Here is a 20,363-nt window from a genome sequence, read left to right on the forward strand (position 1 = left end):
GGCCTAGTTTTATATAAATGTTAAGTAATTAAACTGAAAATAAACATTACAAATCTTGGCGAGATGAACTTACTCCCGCTGAATAGCATCTAACTCATTCATAGCTTCACTGAGGCCCTCGTTAACTGCACTCTCCAGCAGGTGCTTGTGTTTCTCCAAGGACTCCAGCTCATTGGCACATTTTTTGTCCTCTTCCTCAGCTTCCTATCAGGATAAAGTCATGGTTAAGTTTTTTCAGTATTCACATTCTATACACTCCAGGAAGATTTAAAAAAATTTATGTAAAGCATTAAAAAAAAATCAGGTTGCACCATCATTTGTATTTGCAGGATGCTTACTGCTTTACATGTAAGAGACTTTTAAAATGGTCTTTTGGAAATTTTATACTATAAACATAAATGTGACTTTTTCAACAGGCCTATACAGAATTCATTTAGCAGTAATTTCAAGTCTGTACTACAAGAAATATACTGAATCACAAATGCAAGTATAAAATATTAATGGAATACTAAACATGTTCTATGGTAAAATAGCTGAATTCCAGAAAAAAGTCCTTTAGAAAAACAAAATAAAATAACTCCTTAAAATAAACTTTGGATGAGAAGATTAAACTAAAGACAAGTTATAGGATATAGCTTAAAAATTTCAGTTTGATGTCAGAATAGATGCCTAGTCCATTAAACATGACATGGCTTTGGATAACCTAAACAAACGGGCAAAGTTCTTACCTTAACTTTTTGTTGGTGAAGATCATCCAGCTTTTGAACTTCTTCTTTCAGAGTTCGTACACTTCTCCTGCTTTCTGTGATCATTGTATTTAACTTGAGGAAGAAAACTTTGGTTGAGAAATCATAACTACACATCAAAAAAATTTTAATAAGTTATAAAACTTTTATGTTATCAATCAACTAACTGATCCATGTTATTTCTTCTAGTTCTTGTGGGCTCTTACCTTTTATTTGCCCTATAAATTTATTATTTCCCAAAGAGAAGTTAATTTCAAGAAGACATGTTTTTTAATACATAATATTTAAATGCAGAGTGGTATAGTAGGGCATTAGTTAGGAATAAAAAATCTGGCCTAATTCTCACTAAAATAAAGATACCAATATCTGTTTTTCCACTAGTAGCTGTGGGAGTACTTTTTAATATCTCATATATATTATACAAGTATTACATATAATTAATATTCTTATATTAACTTAATAAATATAAATTGTTTTGCTCTCTAGTTTTAAGTCTCACTTTATTTAGATTTTATCTACTTGAGTTAGTTATCTAGCTTTCATTTGTGTGTTCACTTTCTGGGATGTTAAAGAGAACTATTTATATTGATTTTGTTTGATAATATTTGCTAATTGGTTATAGTCAATGCATTCTTCCAACGAGTAATAAAGTAACTACATTTAATCTTGTTCAAGTTTGAGCTTTAAGATCTGATGAAACCAAAACTGGGGAAAAAAAAAGTGTTTCTAAAAAAAAAAAGAAAAGTGTTTCTGAAGTTCATTTCCTGTTGACAAGTGCTGATACCAGTTGATATTGGTAATTAATAGAGAATATTTTTCAGCTAGATCAAGATGATAATATTTCCAACAGGAAACAGAAAATAGTTGACATCTTTCTTTAAAAGGATGATTCTACACATACATAAATTAAAAAAAATATGTTTTGGGAAAAATTTAGTGAAACTATTGTTATTTGGTAAAAGATAGGATGGTAAAATGACCAAACTTATTAAAGAAACCTGCACATAGTACTTTTTTTTTCCCCTTTTCTTTTCTTGCATATACTACTTCTCATTCAGTCATCCAAAGTCCCTTTTAAGGGACATTCCTTTCTTATTTACAAGAAGAGAAGAGTGGGCTAGAAAGAATGCTGTTTACTCAGGATCACACAACTAGCATACGCCCAGAACTCAAAACTAACTCCAAGGTCTTTTTCTAATACCACTTGTCTTTCACATTTTAAAGACCAGAGCTACTGAAGCTATAAACTTTGCTTCCAGTCTAAAGATATGCTACTTCTGAAGTGAACAAACTGTTTCATTAAACTCATCTGCAATAAGACCAATCAACATCCAAATAATCAGAACTTCCACTAGGCCCTCCTGGTTGATCAAACGTGTTGTTTACTTTTATCTGAGCAGCTCTACTTTCCATGTCAGCTTTACTAAAGTTATATCAATTAATTAAACATTTTTTTCCCCGACTACAAAAGTACACATTTCCACTGTGGTAAACAGGGGAAGCATTAAAGAAAATAACAATCACCAATAATTCTGCAACCCCTAAGACCTATTAAGATTTGGCTTCCTCCCTCCCTCCCTTCCTTCTTTCTTTCTTTCTTTTTTTTTTTTTTTTTTTGCGGTATGCAGGCCTCACTGTTGTGGCCTCTCCCGTTGCGGAGCACAGGCTCCGGACGCGCAGGCTCAGCGGGCCATGGCGCACGGGCCCTGCCGCTCCGCGGCATGTGGGATCCTCCCGGACCGGGGCACGAACCCGTGTCCCCTGCATCGGCAGGTGGACTCTCAACCACTGTGCCACCAGGGAAGCCCCCTCCCTTCTTTCTTAGCTCTCAAGTTGCTTATAAGCAAAGAAGATACCATTATTAATTAGATGATTTTTTTCTTCTATAATTGAGATGACAGAAGCCACTAGACTGCCTCCAGTCAACCAACCAACCAGCATGAGACCTTTCCTTCTTCCTTCCAGTCAGTTTCAGGATGTAGGGCACACATTTTCTTCATGAACAGAAGTAACCCCTCCAGCTCTTCTCTGGATCTCATGTCTTTGTATTTCTTCACAACCAGACTCAAATACATCAATGCCTTTCGTTCCTAACTTTTAAAACTTTACCCTCTTTCCATGAACTTTCTCCCTCATCATTAAAACCAAACAAACCCCTCCCATAAACAAAGAAACTACACACAAAAAACCAAAAATCTTTCCCACACACCACTTTCCAGCTACTGTTCCATCTCCCTTCCTTAGATTCAAACATTTGCAATAGATTTGTAGTAGTCCCTGAAGAACTACCTTTTCGGATTATAGTATCTTCCTCTTTTACCATTCAAACTCCACCAGTAATATGCTTTCTGGCTCTTCTGGTTCATGAAGTTGCTCTTGCAAATGTCATGAGGAACATCTTTATGGTTAAAGCCAACACGCACCTTTCAGACTTAATCTGAGTAACATTTGTAGTTACTGATCACTCCCTGCTGAAACCTTCTTCCTTGGTTTCTAAGACCATGGAAACTACTGGTTTCCTCTTTAGGTCTTGGGATGTCCTTCTAATTCTTTCTTATAGATTTCTCTTTCTCTGCTTGTACTTTGGATGTGGATGTTCTCCTAGTATTCTCACCTTGGCTGTATTCTCATTTGCTCACTTAGGAGAGCTCTCTCTCATTCTCACACCTGGGGAATCTCCTGGCTGTAATTACACGTATGCTAAAAATATCTATCTGTATCTATATTATTTCCAAACCCCAACTGCTTACTGGACATTCTCTACTTTGATGTGCCAGAGACGTGAAACAGCATATCCCAGCCTGAAATTCTCTGTTCTACAACCTTCTTTGTATTCTTTATCAAGGTTTTAGGACATCACCACTGACAAAGAATCTCTCTTTGACCAAACTACTCAGGATCTTCTGAACTCTCTTCTCAATTAGGCTGACTTTCGGGCGTTCATGTTTGTCTCTGTATTATCCAGTTTTAAGCAAGAATCCTCCTAAGTCACTTTAACCAGAATTTCCCATCCCGAATAACTGATCAGGTTCCTCATCCTCTACCACGCCCCAGGTGATGGTTGATCACCTTGGCCTGCCTTCAGCAAGAAACCTGTTAGGTTGGTTTAGCCAGAATCCCCCCTTACCCTGATATTTCCTCTCAGTAATTTTCCATCCACTGATCCTCACTCTGCTCCTTGGCTATAAATTCCCACTTTTCTTTGCTGTATTTGTAATGAGCCTAGCCTACTACAAAACCTCACTGTAATAGCCCCCCTTAAATAAAGTCTGCCTTACCACCACTCACAAGTGTCATAAATAATTTTTCTTTAATACCATATACCAAAGCTGGACACCTGGACATTCTTAATTTCTCACTCTTCCTTAACCTTCACATCCAAGTGGACCACTAAATTATGCTGTTTCAATTTTTTTTTTTGGCCACGCTGTGCAGCTTGTGGGATTTTTATTTCCCCGACCAGGGATCGAACCCCGGGCCCTCAGCAGTGAGAGCGAGGAATCCTAACCACTGGACCCCCAGGGGATTCCCTGTTTCAATCTTTAAATCTCTTTTCTCCATCCTCACTGCAATAGTGTTGGTTTGAATCCTTATGACTCAGGATACTGTTAGATCTCTTAATTGTGTGTCTCTAGTCTCATGTACCTCTAACCTGTTCTTCAAAATGTCAACACTGTGAGCTCACTAAGATACACAGCTTTTATTCCCTTGCTTAAGAACCTTCAATGGTCCCTGCTACCTATAGAATAAAAATTCAACCAGTAAGCAAGAACAAGTAAGTCTCTTCAGAATTAGGTTTTTGTTTCTCCAGGCTTCTCCTCTATCCTATTGATACTTAAACTCATGGTAATTCTTCTTTTTTTTTTTTCATGGTAATTCTTTAACATGCCATGCTATTTGGTCTCTGGGCCTTCAGCAGTAGGGATGTGTGTGTATCCTTTCATGTATCCACTGGCCAACTCCTTCTTGTTATTCATCACTCAGCTCACCTACCACTTCCTTCAGAAAGAACCTTGTGCTTATCTTTGGTGTATTATAAGAATCCACAGCATGCTGTATTTACACTCTAAAAGTATTATGATGAAAGTGATTGTTTTCATGTCCACCTTTCCACACAAAATAAGAATTCACAAAGGCAGATATTATATCACCAACACTGATTACAGTACAGGCATATATAGCAGACTCTTAAAAAAGTTTGCTAAACAAATTTCAATTGCTAATATTTAATTTAAACTTTACACTTTATTCATAACTATGATTGGTTTAATTTTCTTCTTTTGTGATAATCTTCGTTAGGTTGCGGTATGAGGGTTATACTAGCCTTATAAATTCCCTCCATATTTATAGGGTATCCATTTCTCATTTTGTTTTTCCCTGCTTTTTCTTGAATGGTTTTGGCAATTATTTTAAAGTACTTATCAGATTGATTAGTTTTGTTATTTTTATTTTTATTTTTTTTTGCGGTATGAGGGCCTCTCACTGTTGTGGCCTCTCCCGTTGCGGAGCACAGGCTCCGGACGCGCAGGCTCAGCAGCCATGGCTCACAGGCCCAGCCGCTCCGCGGCATGTGGGATCTTCCCGGACCAGGGCACGAACCCGTGTCCCCTGCATCGGCAGGTGGACTCTCAACCACTGCGCCACCAGGGAAGCCCCTAGTTTTGTTATTTTAATCTATTAATTTCTGTTTAACCTTTACTATTTCAAATGCTATTTTACCTTATGCCATCTTAACTTGGTTAAACTACTTGTCAAATTAAAAAAAAATAGTTTTAGCTTTTAGTCTCAAGCATATGACGTCACTGATCACTCCCTTTTTTTCCCAGTTTTATTGATATAATTGACGTATAACATTGCATAGGTTTAAGATGTACAGCAAGGTGATTTGATATATGTATATATTGTGAAATATTTACCACAAAAAGATTAGTTAGGATCACTCCTTTCTTGAAAAGTCTTCCCTACTTTGCCTTTTATAGCATATCCTCTTCTGATTATTCTTCAACTATTCTGTCTACTTCTTCTAAGTGCTTTTCCTACAATTTCCTTCTTTGGCCAATCCTTTGCCACTTTCTTCTACAATTATCCCTAAGAAATATCACCCACATCACTGGCTTCAACAATCACATATATACTAGAGACCCTAAAATCTGTACTTTCAGACCCAATATCTCTTTTATGTTCTGAATCTACTGCTTCAACTTCCTTTTGGTTTTCTGTGGCCAATGGACAGCAAGCTCATCTCCCAAGCTGTCCTGGTTACTCCCAGCACTAGGTTTTCCTCCTCTAAGTTGCCCATCCCAGGAAAATGGAAGTCACTGTTGATCCTTCTTTCTCTCCTAGCTTTCATTTTTTTTTTTTTTTTTTTTTTTAACTTTTTGGCCTGGCTGCACGGCATATGGGATGTTAGTTCCCTGACCAGGGATCGAACCCACACCCCTTGCAGTGGAAGCACAGAGTCTTAACCACTGGACCGCCAGGGAAGTCCCCTCTCCTAGCTTTCATTTGGCCATGAAATGCTTGGGTCCTACCTCCTTAACATTTCTTAAACCTGTCCCCTTCTTCATTTTCTATTCTAATACTATGGTTTAACCTCTTAATTTCAGTTCCCCTCTACTAAGTCATTTTTTTCTATGCCCAAAGGAGTTTTGCAAAAAAAATGCAACTCTTATTAGCATAATTGCATATATTGGTCTTCTCCAAATGGGCTTTATATTTCATATAAACTTTAGTTATATTTATCTTTGGAACATTAATATGGGGCCTAGCCTATTGTAGGCATTTCATAATCGCCGTCCCACCCCGCCCAAAATTTCCTGCCTATAGCCTTTAAAAAGTTTCAAGTCAGGGACTTCCCTGGTGGCGCAGTGGTTAAGAATCTGCCTGCTGATGCAAGGGCCACGGGCTCGAGCCCTGGTCCAGGAAGATCCCACATGCCGCGGAGCAACTAAGCCTATGTGCCACAACTACTGAGCCCACGTACCACAACTACTGAAGCCCATGCACCTAGAGCCCGTGCTCTGCAACGAGAAGCCACCACAATGAGAAGCCCACACACTACAGCTAAGAGTAGCCCCCGCTCGCTGCAACGAGAAAGCCCACATGCGGCAATGAAGACCCAATGCAGCCAAAAATAAAGGAAAAAAAAAGAAAAGAGCAAGCCAAACAAGGCTAAATTCCTTAAAAAAAAAAAAAAAGAATCCACCTGCCAATGCAGGGGACACAGGTTTGATCCCTGGATCCTTGGTCTGGGAAGATCCCATATGCCATGGAGCAACTAAGCCTGTGTGCCACAACTACTGAGCCTGCGCTCTAGAGCCCACGAGCCACAACTACTGAGCCCGTGTGCCACAACTACTGAGCCCACGTGCCACAACTACTGAAGCCCATGCACCTAGAGCCCATGTGCCACAACTACTGAGCCCATGCGCCTAGAGCCTGTGCTCCTCAACAAGAGAAGCCACCTCAATGAGAAGCCCGTGCACTGCAACGAAGAGTAGCCCCTGCTCGCCACAACTAGAGAAAGCTCGTGTGCAGCAATGAAGACCCAACGCAGCCAATAAATAAATAAAAAAGTTTCAAGTCAGTTGAAAATATGTTTCAGTCAAGAGGTTCCTATTGCTTGAAATTCACACCTTTTTGAGAGTCTTCAGGTTTACTGCCCATTCCAACCAGAGAGAAATTGAACTGAAGCAGGCTAAAGGAAGACTTTACCTCAAATAACCATCACCCCTGGGGAACACCTGTTAAAGCAGTCCGAATTCCTATCTTCTTTCCATACTGTGATGTTACAAAACCCACAGATTTGTAGACACCCCAAATTATAGTAACGATAGTATCATGAAACTCTTCACTTATCTAACAACATTTTCTGTTTGTGGGAGGTATGAAAAAATTCTTTCTAATACAAAATTACTTTAAAAGTTATCTGTGAAACGCATAGATTTTATTTCCAGATGAGAGAAAATAAATGTTTCTATTCTCAAAAAAGACAGGATTTCTTTTACATCTTGAAATCTGTTAGCCAGAACACAATAGTTCTCGAAAAGTTGAATTAGCTAGGGGTTTCCTTTAACTGTTTGGTGTTATATAAATAATACCTTTTGCTTGCATTTGAGAAGTTTTTTTTTTTAATTTTTCTTAATCAACTATAACAATGTTTACTCTAAAGGTTATTGAATATAATAGTATTCTTTCTCAGGTATATTGGTGATATTATGTTGCAAGTATCTCAGAAGCAGGAATTTTCTGAAACTACTTTTGGAAATAGACTTTTATAGGCATTTAAAGTTGAATCTCCCTGAATTCTATGGTCCTAAAAAATCTGGTAAATGGAAGTCTCTTAATGTATCATAGTTAGTTAGCTTCTAATGCAAATGATAACATACTTACTTTTAAGGTAGCCTCCTCAATTCCCTTTTACTGTAAAAAGGAATATTACTAAATTATCTTAAGTTAAAGGAGGCAATTCTCCGTTAGAAAAAAAGCAAGCTTTACTCAGTTTCGTATCACTTCATCGTCAATGATATGGGAAGCTTAGAATGTTTAAGTAACTTAAAAAGTTACTTCAAGTGTTTCTAGGTCAAGGGTATACCTGACTCTCATTTTTCATAATATTTTATTAAAAATTCATTCCTTATCAATCAGAAAACACAAAATGTTATGTTTGTTTATAATGACTCTGTTTCATTACTTACTTGTTCTAAAGTATCCTCTAACCCCATCTTTTTATTTAGAGCTTTATTAGTTTCTTCTTCAGTTTGGTTCAAGAGTTCTTTGAGTGGTACCTATAAAATACATAGGAATGTGGGTTACATATGACATATGTAATTACAAAATTTCTCTCATGAGGCATCTTTTGGAGAAAAAAAGTGAAGCCATGGTATCTTTAATCTAATACACCATCAGTAAGAAAATAAAACAAAAAAAAATTTTAATGCAATTTCTATAACTATAGAATGTAACTTGCTTTTGGTTTTGAATAATTGCAAAATTCTAGATTTGCTTCTCTACTCTGGAAATTCACTGTTATTATTTAAACATTCTATAAGTACACTTAGTTTAATTGAAGTACACTTGAAAACAACTTATATGTAGGTTTTATTTTTATGCTATGCTCTCTAGATGCATCATTTTTCTCTTAATCCTTTTCAATTATTTAGTCTTACAATTATCTGCTTAAATTTCTTCTTTATTTTTACTTATTTATTCTTTTGGCTGCGCCATGTGGAATGCGGGATCTTAGTTCCCTGGGCTGAACCCGTGCCCCCTGCAGTGGAAGCATGGAGTCTTAACCACTGGACCGCCAGGTAAGTCCCTCTTCTTTACTTTTTTGCTCCTCATTCTAACTCTGTTGTAATAGCAGAAGACTTGAAACATGGCAAATGTCCATCAGTAAGGACTGGTTGAATAAGCCACAAATGTAGGACTGAGGCTACAAAAGGAATGAGGAAGATCTCGACACTGTCAGGGAGAGGGAAATTCCCCCTCTACCCTTCTTGAGTTCTTGTGGCAGGACTTATAACAAAACTGAGAGAAAAGGGACTCTCACCACTTTCCCTTCCACCAGATCCTGTAGTCAGAGACCCTGGAGGCTGACATGGCAAGAAATCTTACTTTCTGCCTGCTTTGGCAGATGTCCCAGGATCTCTCAGTGGCAGCAGTTTTTCAGCTGGTGATTTGTCCAGGCTGGCTTGCCAAAACTGCCTGGGAGAGGGAAACTTCCCCCTCCCCAACAACATACTACTGTGAGAGATCTGGGGTGGGTTGATCCGTGAATAATGCAAGGTGGGTGTCCAGATATAACTCAGGGACAGCCAGATGGAAGAGATGCATAGGGCAAGGTATGTGGGAAGAGGTGCAGCACTTCTATGCTCTCTGGGCATGCCACTCTCCCTGCATCTCCACATGTACACCAATAAGCTCTTAGCTGCTTGCATTTCTTATATTTATCCTCTATTCTACTGATTTTGTTTGAACACAGTACTTCATTCCTTCCCCCCCCTTTTTTTTTGAGATGAAACTCACACTTTAAAATGGTTAAACTGAAATAATTAAGTTAAAATATTAATTTAACATAAAATTAACTCCTTTAAAGTGCACAACTCAGTGGCATTTAGTACATTCACAATGCACTTGCATTCTAGAACAATTTCATCACTCCAAAAGAAAACCCTGTGCATTACTATGTTTTCAGTAGGTCTTTTGAAGTCACTGCTGAGTTTTAATTTTGGCTGTTCTTTTTTGAAAGATGCAATTGCCTCTCTAATCTCTTTAAGAACTTTTCTCCAAATACTACTTATAACAGTTGGGGCTGCATCTTCTTGATGCTATTTCTATTTTTATTGTCCTATTATTATGTAAAACTATTTCCAGGGAGCCAAAAAAAAATTTCCCTCTTTTCTGAGCAAATGCATTCTTTTTGAACCAGGTAATCTTTTTTACAGCAATTTAATTTAGGAAATTGTTTTCTTGAACTAGCATGAAAAATTACTCAAAATAGAGGTGAGTAAACTCTATCTGCTTGCCTGCCTATCTATCTACCTACCTAGCTATTGCTTGAGAAACAATACAGTAAAAGATTAAATGTTTACTGGATGCATTTTTTTCTATGAAAAATGAGTTTAGCTTTATTTAATCAAAGTCTGTCCACCAACAAACTGTAATCTGGGAAAGTAGGAACTGTATCTTTCTAGGGTTTTTTTTTTTTTTTTTTTTTTTGGCTACAATGCACAGCTTGTGGGATCTTAGTTCCCTGACCAGGGACTGAACCTGGGTCCAGCAGTAAAAGTGCCAAGTCCTAACCACTAGACCACCAGGGAATTCCTCTTTCCGCGTATTTTATCTCCAGCATCTAGCGGGTATGGAACGTAGTATGTACTCAATAAATAATTTATGGGATAAATGAGTGATTCTAAGGGGAAAAAAATGCATGGCTTTAGACTTTTATTGACATGCTTCTATTAAAAACTATTTTGAAAACTGACATTTTTTGGGGGGTCACTAAAATACTAAAATCTGTGAATAATTGAGAAGTTGAAATTAACATTTTTCTTCCCCAAATTACACCTTTGACTATATTTGAAAATTATGTGCAGTTTTCTCATTATTGACTCCTGGTGTTACTTAGTGCTCTATTATATCCCATGCCTTCATGTGCGTCCTTGTGCCTGAAACTTTTCCACAGACCACCCTCATAAACGTCTCATCTGTGAAGATTTCATTCCAGGTTCACCATCTCTGTGGGGACTTTTCTCTCAATTCTGAGAACTGATCTTGTTACCATACCTTGTAAAGGCTTCTAATAAAGCACATATATAGCATTTATCTTTATGTCTTTCTCCCCTGAGGGGACTAGTAGCAACTTGAGAGCAAGTATCAGGTCATTTTTGTCTTTATAATTCTGGTGTCTATTTTATATGTAATCATATCTTTTATTGGATAGTTGAATAGGTAAAGTATGTAGCGAGGAAGACAAGGCTTTATAATTTGGAGAGTAAGGTACAATAGAGAGCAGATGTCTACTACTAAGAGAGAAGAAGATAAAAAGTTTCAGTGCTGTATTTCTATGTTCAGTCCTGAGCTATGGACATTCTAAAGTTTAAACTGTTACTTATAAATATTATGAGCCAGACATCAACCATATCATTTAAAAACCTTGTGAAGTACTCACGATTACATACATAAACTTGAGCTCTGTATTTGACAAGGCAGTTGGCACCAGCTTCAGGATTAAACTTAATTTCAAAGTCATAACCTTTGGAATTTTCAGCACCCTTAGGGATAAGTTTTAATTTTCTAGCCAACTTATGATACTCTGCTAATTGTGTTTCAATCTGTAAGAAGAGAACACAAAAACAAACATTAAAAAAACCCAGAGACCCATTCCATATGGTTTACAATTGGCATTTTTTGGCAGTTTTACACAAAATTATGTGTTTTTTAGTAGTTTATAATTTAGTATTTTTATAGTAGTTTATAATTTAGTATTTTTAGTAGTAAGAATGGCAGTTTTAAAATATAAAGAATGAAAGATTTTTTTCACATTAAATTGTAGGATAGTTTTAACACCATAATTAATTGGTCAGTAATATACTACTGTTCCTCAATTTATCTGACAAAGAGTTTGGAATAAAAGTCCATGTTTAGGTATTAACTAAAATTTACTTTTTAAAGTACCAGAGAAATTATGAAATGAAAACAAACTTAGTTTTGCCAATGTACAAAATATTTCATTTATCCAAAATTAGAGAAATGTAGTCACTTAAGTCTCAAAATATTATTTCAACTGTTTTGATAAAAATATTTTACTAATACGTTCCACATTTCCTGGTCTCCTTCCCTTTGTTCAGGGCTCTTTTCAAATTACATCATCAGAAAGTCTTTCCCTCTAATATAACACCCCCAATTTCTCTACCCTCTTACTTTACTCTTCTTCATAGCACTTATTACTACCTGACGTATATTATTTATTTGTTCATCTCCATTACTTGAAAGTATGCTCCATGAAAGCAGTTGCATCCCCAACACCTAGAACAGTACTTGGCATACAGTACCTAGTTTTTGATTAAATAAATGAATTTGCAGAGTCTAGGCAATTTATTTTCATACTGCTTTCTCCATGTAATACATACTTAGTTTCTCATTGCTGTTATCCACCCATAAAATTGAATACTTTGAAAGAATGAAATGGCAAAAGTACTTATTGGAATCTGATTAAATAATTTGCAATTTCCAAAAATTTATCAGCTCTCAAAAGCAATACTACTTATATGTTAAATTTAAGATTCCTTATTAATAAATCAGGAAATCATTTCAACTACTATAGCAGCTCTCTAGGGACGACTAAAGTATGTAGGTCTATTTGTCCTTACAGTAAATGATCACAGGGGTAGTTTCTTCTGTTTTTCACTAGGATTTTATTTCTGTAATAAAACAGCTTTCTCAAGACCATGCACTTTATCACACCTAACTGCAGGGAGAGCAAACATGTGGCACATTTCTCCTTCCCTCAGCTAATTCAGACAGTGAAAACTCATCACACTCTTTCCTGATGAGTCTAGATGCAGCCTCAATGTCTATCTCAACAAAGAGCTCCAGAAGGACACTAACTTCCCCTTTCCCACACAGTGCTTGAGAGAGAAAATATACTAACCAGTCAGAGGTGGCATGTGGAATAAAAATCAGTCTAGAAACAAAGGTAATGGGTGGAATGTTTATGTTGGCCTTTTGCATTCTGTTACCATTCTTTAATATCTCTCCTACTCAGTACCCTAAGGCTTTCTTCTCACTGTCCATGGCCCTACTCTTGCCCCTCATAGGCCACTGCTTACCCACTTCCCAGATAACTTTCTCCTTTCAGCCTGATCCTCCAAATCAAACATAGCATTCATACAGCTAGATTTAGCTAGTTAAATAGAGTTTGCCTAAGTCCAGAGACTCGTAACTTCCCCTTTCCCACACAGTGCTTGAGAGAGAAAATATATTAATAACTGTTTAAGTGACATTTCAGGTTTCCGACCTAGTCTAACCACACTTTATTTTATAAATAAGGAAACTGAGGCTATGAGAAGTCAGAGGACACTCTGAGGTCACAGAAACATGTGGTGGCAAATCCAGGGCTAACACAGGTTTACCAAATTCTAGGTTCAAAGACTTTTGGGGTCACCACAACAGCCTTTTCTTATAAATGTATATTTTTCTCCTTAATACACGGGGACAGAGATTACCAGGTCAGGAGTATGAGGGAGCACAGATGAATCTCCAATAGCATTACCTACAATTCAGCTTGTTATTTCTACTACCTTACTGCCACAGATACTTATCTGACGGGTTTGCTCCCTTCTACCCATTTTTCACATTACCAAAAATGAGATCTTTCTGAAATGTGATCTTATCTGTTTAAAAATTTTAAAGGCTTCCTGGAGCTTTCAGGATAAAGTTCAAACTTCTAAACATGAAAAGGATCTTCACCACTTGGTCTCTGCTTATCCTTGAGTCTCATCTTTTGCACATGCTCCTATCCCTTGTTATTAAGCTCCAGCCATACGAAAACCTTAGGGTACCAGAGTGCACCATGCTATTTTCTCCCTGAGCTTTCCTACAGACTTCTTTGTTTGCTGGCTCCCCTAGCCTTGCCATGCTAACTCTCCCTTATACTTCCCAATTCAGTTCAGGTGTACGTCTTCAAGGAAGCCTTTCTAAAATCTACCTCCATCCATCTCCCCACACCATGCACACCAAAATCTTGGTTAGGTGTACTATATGCTCCCTCAGTACACTGTGCAAACATCTATTGGAGGTCTGATCTCATGGCAGAAAAATATCAACTAGAATGGAAGTTTCTTAAGCTTCTGTATCTTTTTATCTCCCCTCTACGCCCATCATGGTAAGTGGCACACAGCAGATGTTAAATAAATGTTTAAGTAGTGAGGAGGTAAATGAAGAAGTGACTCATATCCACTTCTGGAATAAAAGGCTTGGGATTTATGAAAATTATTTTCATGGCCTTAGAGACTTCTTTGCTCACTTCTTGGTTCACTATTGGAAAATACAGGCTACCTTAAAAATGACAGAGAAATTGGGCTGTTATTGAACTGACATAAAGGGATGAGTGTGTTTTTCATAAAATGTCAATGCTGAAAAATTTTACCTCTTTAGCCAATTTATTCTACCCACTCAGCTGTCCTTAACTGGGATAGACTTTTACAAACGTAAGTTTGAATGAGGTGCCACTCTGGGAATGGTATGACATACCGCCTCTTTGCCTCGGGCATATTTCAGTTCCTCATTCCACAACTGCTGTTGTTCAGCCTCTAGGTCCTTGGTTAATTTATTAATGGTCTGCTGCAATTCATTTCTTTCATGATTTATTCTCTCAATGTCTGCAACTGAGTACTTCTGGTTATCAACAATATTCTGTAGTCGAGAATTCTCCTGTTTCATTGTTTCACATTCTAGTTCTGCATTGAAAAAGAAAAAATTTGTTAAGTTCCTTCAATTCCTACAAATAAAGTGATGCGTTATTTAATAGAGTTGACCTCCACACATAATGATTATGATTAATAATTGTTAGACTTAACAGATAGTCTGCTACTATTCAGTTAAAATGCTTTTAATACTCCTACATGATTCTCTGCAAAAAGTCAGAAAAGCCACAAGTTTTTCACAAACAAAAAATATTTACATAAACATACATCAGTTTATTCTTATTTCACTGATATTTTCAGTGGTTTCATAAGATATTAAGCAACCATAGTGGTTAGGTTCTTGCTTTACCAAAATTTGTAATCATGAACGATGATATTGTACCAAGAGAAGATGGTACATACAAACAGCAAATGATCATGAAAGGGGAAGAAAAGTTATCAAATTTAAAATATTTGGTGTTCTTTAGAACAGTGATGCCAACATTTTATGACTCATAGCTTATAAAAAATATGACAGTATTTTTAAGCAGGCTGGGATAAATGGATGAGGATGCTCATGACCAAAGGGGTCACGGAAATCATCCTGAGGGCTGAGAGGATCAAAATCTCAGCTTTGTTATAACTCAGTTGTATTGTAGTACTGTAGTTGGGAAGCTCCACACCTGAGCTCAAAATGAATTAATAGTTGGTTTAAGTAAAACTTCATTTATTAACAGGAATTGGCACAAAAAATCCACAATATACAATATCTATAGAGTTATATATGTCTCATTCACACTCTTGGCCATGAATGACTTTAAGTAATCAAGAAAGTTAAAAAAATTCAGAATAAAATATTTTAGGTTAACAGTTATCAATTATTGTCTCAAACTAAATCACTGTGCAATGGCAAATGATTGCTGAAGTATTTCTCTCTCTCCTACCCAGTTTGCAATTACTGGAAAAAAAGTCTCAGAAGAAAAGTGGGAAGGATAAAAATTCTCTAGATTAAATACCAATAAGGAAAATAAATTATTAATATTATATTGATTTAATTGAATTACAAACATTGCTATAATAAAAAATTAGTTTATGGTTCCTTGTCGTCATGGAGAACAAACATTAGTGGTCAAGTTTAAACTATTTAAAGAGTTGGTTTACAGCAAAGCTAATATATGTAATCAGACTTATTTGGAAAAAAATAAAACAATTTAGCAAATACTCCAGATAATTATTGTCCTTGATTTTTGACAGATGATCAATATTCCATAGACTGAGAACTAAATCAAATATCCTAAGGACTATCTACATAATTCCTACATGACACAGATACAGCCTGTAAAACCCTAAAAGAATAAAATTGAAGCAGGTAGAGGCCTGGGAAAATAGTATAGTAGGTCCATATAGTTATTTATTTATTTTGTAAACTGCCAGCCAATGGCTCTGTGACGTGTAGATATCTTTCTTCGATCTCCTTTTGGCACCACAGAAGCATCAATCATTTCATGTGTCACAGTATTTTCAGGGTTTTATGATTAAGATCCATATGTGTTTATGAAAACAAAGTTAGGAGCACACCAGATATAAACGAGCTTTTTTTAGTTGGGCTTTTATAGTACTAGCATCTTTCCATCTTATTTTCAATCAACTTAAGCTGCTGAGTAGCTTAGGAGGTGGTGATAGAGGATAAGGCAAATATAGCAGACTGAGGCCAGCAGAGATTTAAAAATCTGGCTTATTAATTACAAGGTGGAATAGAAGATATATTTATATTCAGGCAGCTTGTGTTCTTAGATAAGGTCCCTCTGGCTTTAAAAAAACAGGTGTCTGAAAACATGTTAGAAGGTGTAGTAGGTTGAATAATGACCACACAAAGATAGGAAGTCCTAATCCCTGGAATTTGTAAACATTATCATATTTAGTAAAGGGGTCTTCACAGATATGATTAAGTATTTTGAGATGAGGAGATTACCCTGGATTATCGAGGTGGGCCCTAAATGCCATCATAAATGTCCTTAAAAGATAAAGGCAGAGAGAAATTAACATAGGCCGAAGAGAGAGAGAGACACACACAGAAGGCAAAGTGAGGATGGAAGCAGAGACTGGAGTGACAGGGCCACAATCTCAGGAATGTCATCAGATACCAGAAGCTGAAAGAAGCAAGGAATGGATTCTCCCACATAGTCCTGGGAGGAAGTGTAGCCCTGCCGGATTTCCGACCTCTAGCCTTCTGTGAGTGAATAAATTTCCATTTTTATAAGCCACCAAGTTTGTGGTAATTCGTTACAGCAGCCTCAGAAAACTAATACATAAGTCACTAAAAACTTGGTTGCCTGATACATTACCATTAGAGGCAAAAAAGATACAGATGACAAAGCTGTCTCTACATGTGATAAGTCCCACACAGGTGCCCATCCTGGTCTGAATGACCTCTTTCAGCATTAGTTGTGCTTACCTACTCTAGAAATTTCTTCATCAAGGCCATTCAATTTCTGGTCAAGAATGGCTGAATGAGACTCCAAATTGCTCATGTATGCCTGATATTTTTGAACATCTGCTTGTAAGGAAGCTTTCAGTTTTCTCAATGACTCTAGGCGATTCTTTAAAAGAAGAGAAAGTGCGATTAGTTATTCTTGTTAATAATGATGCCATACTTTACTTGAAAGCTAAAGCAATATTATTTAAACTCATCCTTGAGAAAGGTAAATTAGTTTCCTTTTCACTTTTAGAGGGGGTCAAAAGAACTAAAATGGTAGCTTACTGTTATTACCCAATTAAGAAGATGTACGTACTTTTCGGAAGTCAGTTTGGGACAGAAAAAGTCCAGGGCCAGAATGAAAAAGAACAAACATTTAAAATCTGTTATTTTACAGAACAGTCTAGGGACTTCCGCAATATTAAACACAAAATAAAATTAGATATCTGGATATTATCATTTAGCTTTTAGAAAGACCTCTGGATACAATATATTATATAAACCCATTTATTACCATTCTCTTTCCACTAACTACAAAACTCAGGGCCTCTTGTAAGTAGTGCTCCCTAGAGGTATATAACATGCGGACCTTGTTCTAAAGATCTTTTTGGTCTTATGTAAATAGGTAAGACTCTTTCATCATATTCTGAACACTATTAGTCCAAGACTGATAGATCACAAGGGAAAACAAAGCTCTAGGGATACCAAACATGTTTTCATTAGGAGTTCTGTCCTATGTAAAAAAAAATTAACTTTTAAGAAGCTTATTTTGTTAATGTATTTTTTAAAAAAAATAGATAAAGAAACAGCTGGTGTTGTCCAAGGAGACCCAGTAGTATAAGTAAGTGTATAAGCCTGTTGAAGATAAGCATGTTTACTAACCGGTTCTTTTTCTCTTTCTTGTTCCAATCTTGCAATCTGTTCATTCAATGCTCTGTTTTTTGCTGCTAATGATTCCAGCTTGGAAGCATCCACATTAAATAAATCCTCTGGAGAAAAAAACCCAGAAACTTCATAAGGTCTCAAATCTGCCTAAAAAATTCTCCCCCAGGTTTTTACCATTGCTCTCTCCCTCACTTCCTCTAGTCTCTACTCAAAACATCCCACTGAAGGACATCCTACCGTCTGTGAAACTGCAACCCTTCCCTTTGGTCCACCGCACTCTCTACCTCCCTATCCTACTTCATTTTCCTCCGGAGCACTTATCACCATTTGACTTACAGTTGTTCATTTGATTATTGTCTCTAATAGAAGGTAAGCTCATAAGGGCAGAGATTTTTACCTCTTATTCATTACTGTATCCTTGGTGCCTACATGGTGGCTGGCATACAGTACGTATATAATAAATATTGTTTGAATAAATGAATATAATTTTTATGCTTAATTAATTATAACACAATATCAAAGCAAAGATGCTTTCAGTGTTAGATCACTATGAATTTTCCTCTTTTAAAAAAAGACAACATCATTTTCTTTGCTCCCCTTCTCATGTGGACAAGCTGAAATTGTCCCGCTTTTTTAAAAAAATATTTATTTACTTATTTATTTGGTTACGCTGGGTCTTAGTTGCGGCTCATGGGCTCCTTAGTTGTGGCATGTGAACTTAGTTGCAGCATGCATGTGGGATCTAGTTCCCTGACCAGGGAGCGAACCCAGGCCCCCTGCATTGGGAGCGCAGAGTCTTAACCACTGCAACACCAGGGAAGTCCCTGTCCTGCATATTCTTCAGGAAAGTATATCCCATGGAAACAAAAGAGAATGCTTTCACTTTTTGTGCTAATAGTGGCAGGGTGATCTCCTATTTTCATTGATTCCATAGTCTTTGGAGGATCGCTTTACACATCTTAAACTTATCTATTTTACCTACCACTCTGGCATTTTATATACAAGACTATTACAAAAAAGGAACAACAGGGCTTCCCTGGTGGTGCAGTGGTTGAGAGTCCGCCTGCCGATGCAGGGGACACGGGTTCGTGCCCCGGTCCGGGAAGATCCCACATGCCGCGGAGCGGCTAGGCCCGTGAGCCATGGCCGCTGAGCCTGCGCGTCTGGAGCCTGTGCTCCGCAACGGGAGAGGCCACAACAGTGAGAGGCCTGCGTACCGCAAAAAAAAAAAAAAAAAAAAAAGGAACAACAATGTAAAATAATACTCTGGAATATTTTAAAGTTAGCCAGTAAATACCAAGTGTCACTAGATTAGCTAAGTGGAAAAATAATTTCTTTCTTTGGAAATATCATGGCCCATTAACTATGTGACATAAATTTTGAAAGAGACCATAGATCTTTTGACTAACCAGTACTTTAATTTCTAAAATAATAAAGCAAGGATATCACAGGGATATCATCCCCCAAGAAGAATAACATTTGCTGATTATATTGTGTGCTCCGGGTAGCACATTTGACATTTTATAAACATGGCCACCTAATCCTGCAAAACTTTGTTAGACAGGTTAAGTAGTTTGTTAATGTCACACAGCCAGTAAGGGGTCATGCCTCAGGTCTGACTCCAACACCAGTATTCTTTCTGCTTAACCTTTTCTCCTCTCCACCAAAGAAACAGTTATGATAAAAATTAGGAGGCATCTAAACGCATTTACATTAGACATAGTAAGATAGGCTACAACTCCTTGAGCAAAGTTAAATCACCCAAAGCAAGCACTCTAGGAATGAGAACACTTACTCAGCTTGGACTGCAACTCTGCATTAATCTCTTCAAAGCTGTCGGCACCAGTCATGAAACTCTCATAGCATTTTATGGTGTAGTCCAAAAACAACTGATTGGGTTAAGCAGATTTAAAAACAAAGCCATGATTCTCTATTTAGTTTATTTCAACTTTTCTAAGTAGAAATTTAAATTTGAATTAAAGAAATAAAAGTCAGGAACACTAAGTGGTTACATGAACTCCTGTAAATGAGATACAAACCTAGGGAATATCATTAATTATGCCGCACAGATTTACTCAGTCTGCTACTTCTATAGTGAATAATAAGGATGAAAAGAATACTTCAATTTGGATAAAGGTGATACTTAGTAAATAGTTAAAAAAAAACCCATATCTTCAGAATTTTGAGAAGGTTAGACAAGGAAGCTTATTAATAAATATAATTCAACATAAAATGCAAACTTGAGCACCTTTAGGGATAATCCAACTAATTAAAAATTTAAATGAATTGCTGATCATTTAAGTCTAATTAAACTGACAAGATCTAGTTGTGAAAACCAGAACATAATTA

General features: G+C 36.9%; 1 protein-coding gene across 1 annotated transcript in view; it reads right to left on the reverse strand.

Annotated features, from left to right (window-relative positions):
- The window catches only part of NDC80 (NDC80 kinetochore complex component), a 62,323-nt gene that overhangs the window by 15,250 nt on the left and 26,710 nt on the right, over positions 1 to 20,363 (reverse strand). Inside the window, exons 8-15 of the mRNA XM_060119517.1 lie at positions 19,810 to 19,903; positions 18,012 to 18,118; positions 17,109 to 17,253; positions 14,502 to 14,707; positions 11,429 to 11,581; positions 8,444 to 8,533; positions 729 to 821; positions 74 to 204 (exon numbers count right to left, since the gene is read on the reverse strand). Coding sequence (XP_059975500.1) covers positions 74 to 204; positions 729 to 821; positions 8,444 to 8,533; positions 11,429 to 11,581; positions 14,502 to 14,707; positions 17,109 to 17,253; positions 18,012 to 18,118; positions 19,810 to 19,903 — 1,019 coding nt within the window. The remainder of the gene's footprint in view (positions 1 to 73; positions 205 to 728; positions 822 to 8,443; positions 8,534 to 11,428; positions 11,582 to 14,501; positions 14,708 to 17,108; positions 17,254 to 18,011; positions 18,119 to 19,809; positions 19,904 to 20,363) is intronic.

Source organism: Mesoplodon densirostris, chromosome 15, assembly GCF_025265405.1.
Source record: "Mesoplodon densirostris isolate mMesDen1 chromosome 15, mMesDen1 primary haplotype, whole genome shotgun sequence".
Taxonomy (NCBI): Eukaryota; Metazoa; Chordata; class Mammalia; order Artiodactyla; family Ziphiidae; genus Mesoplodon; species Mesoplodon densirostris.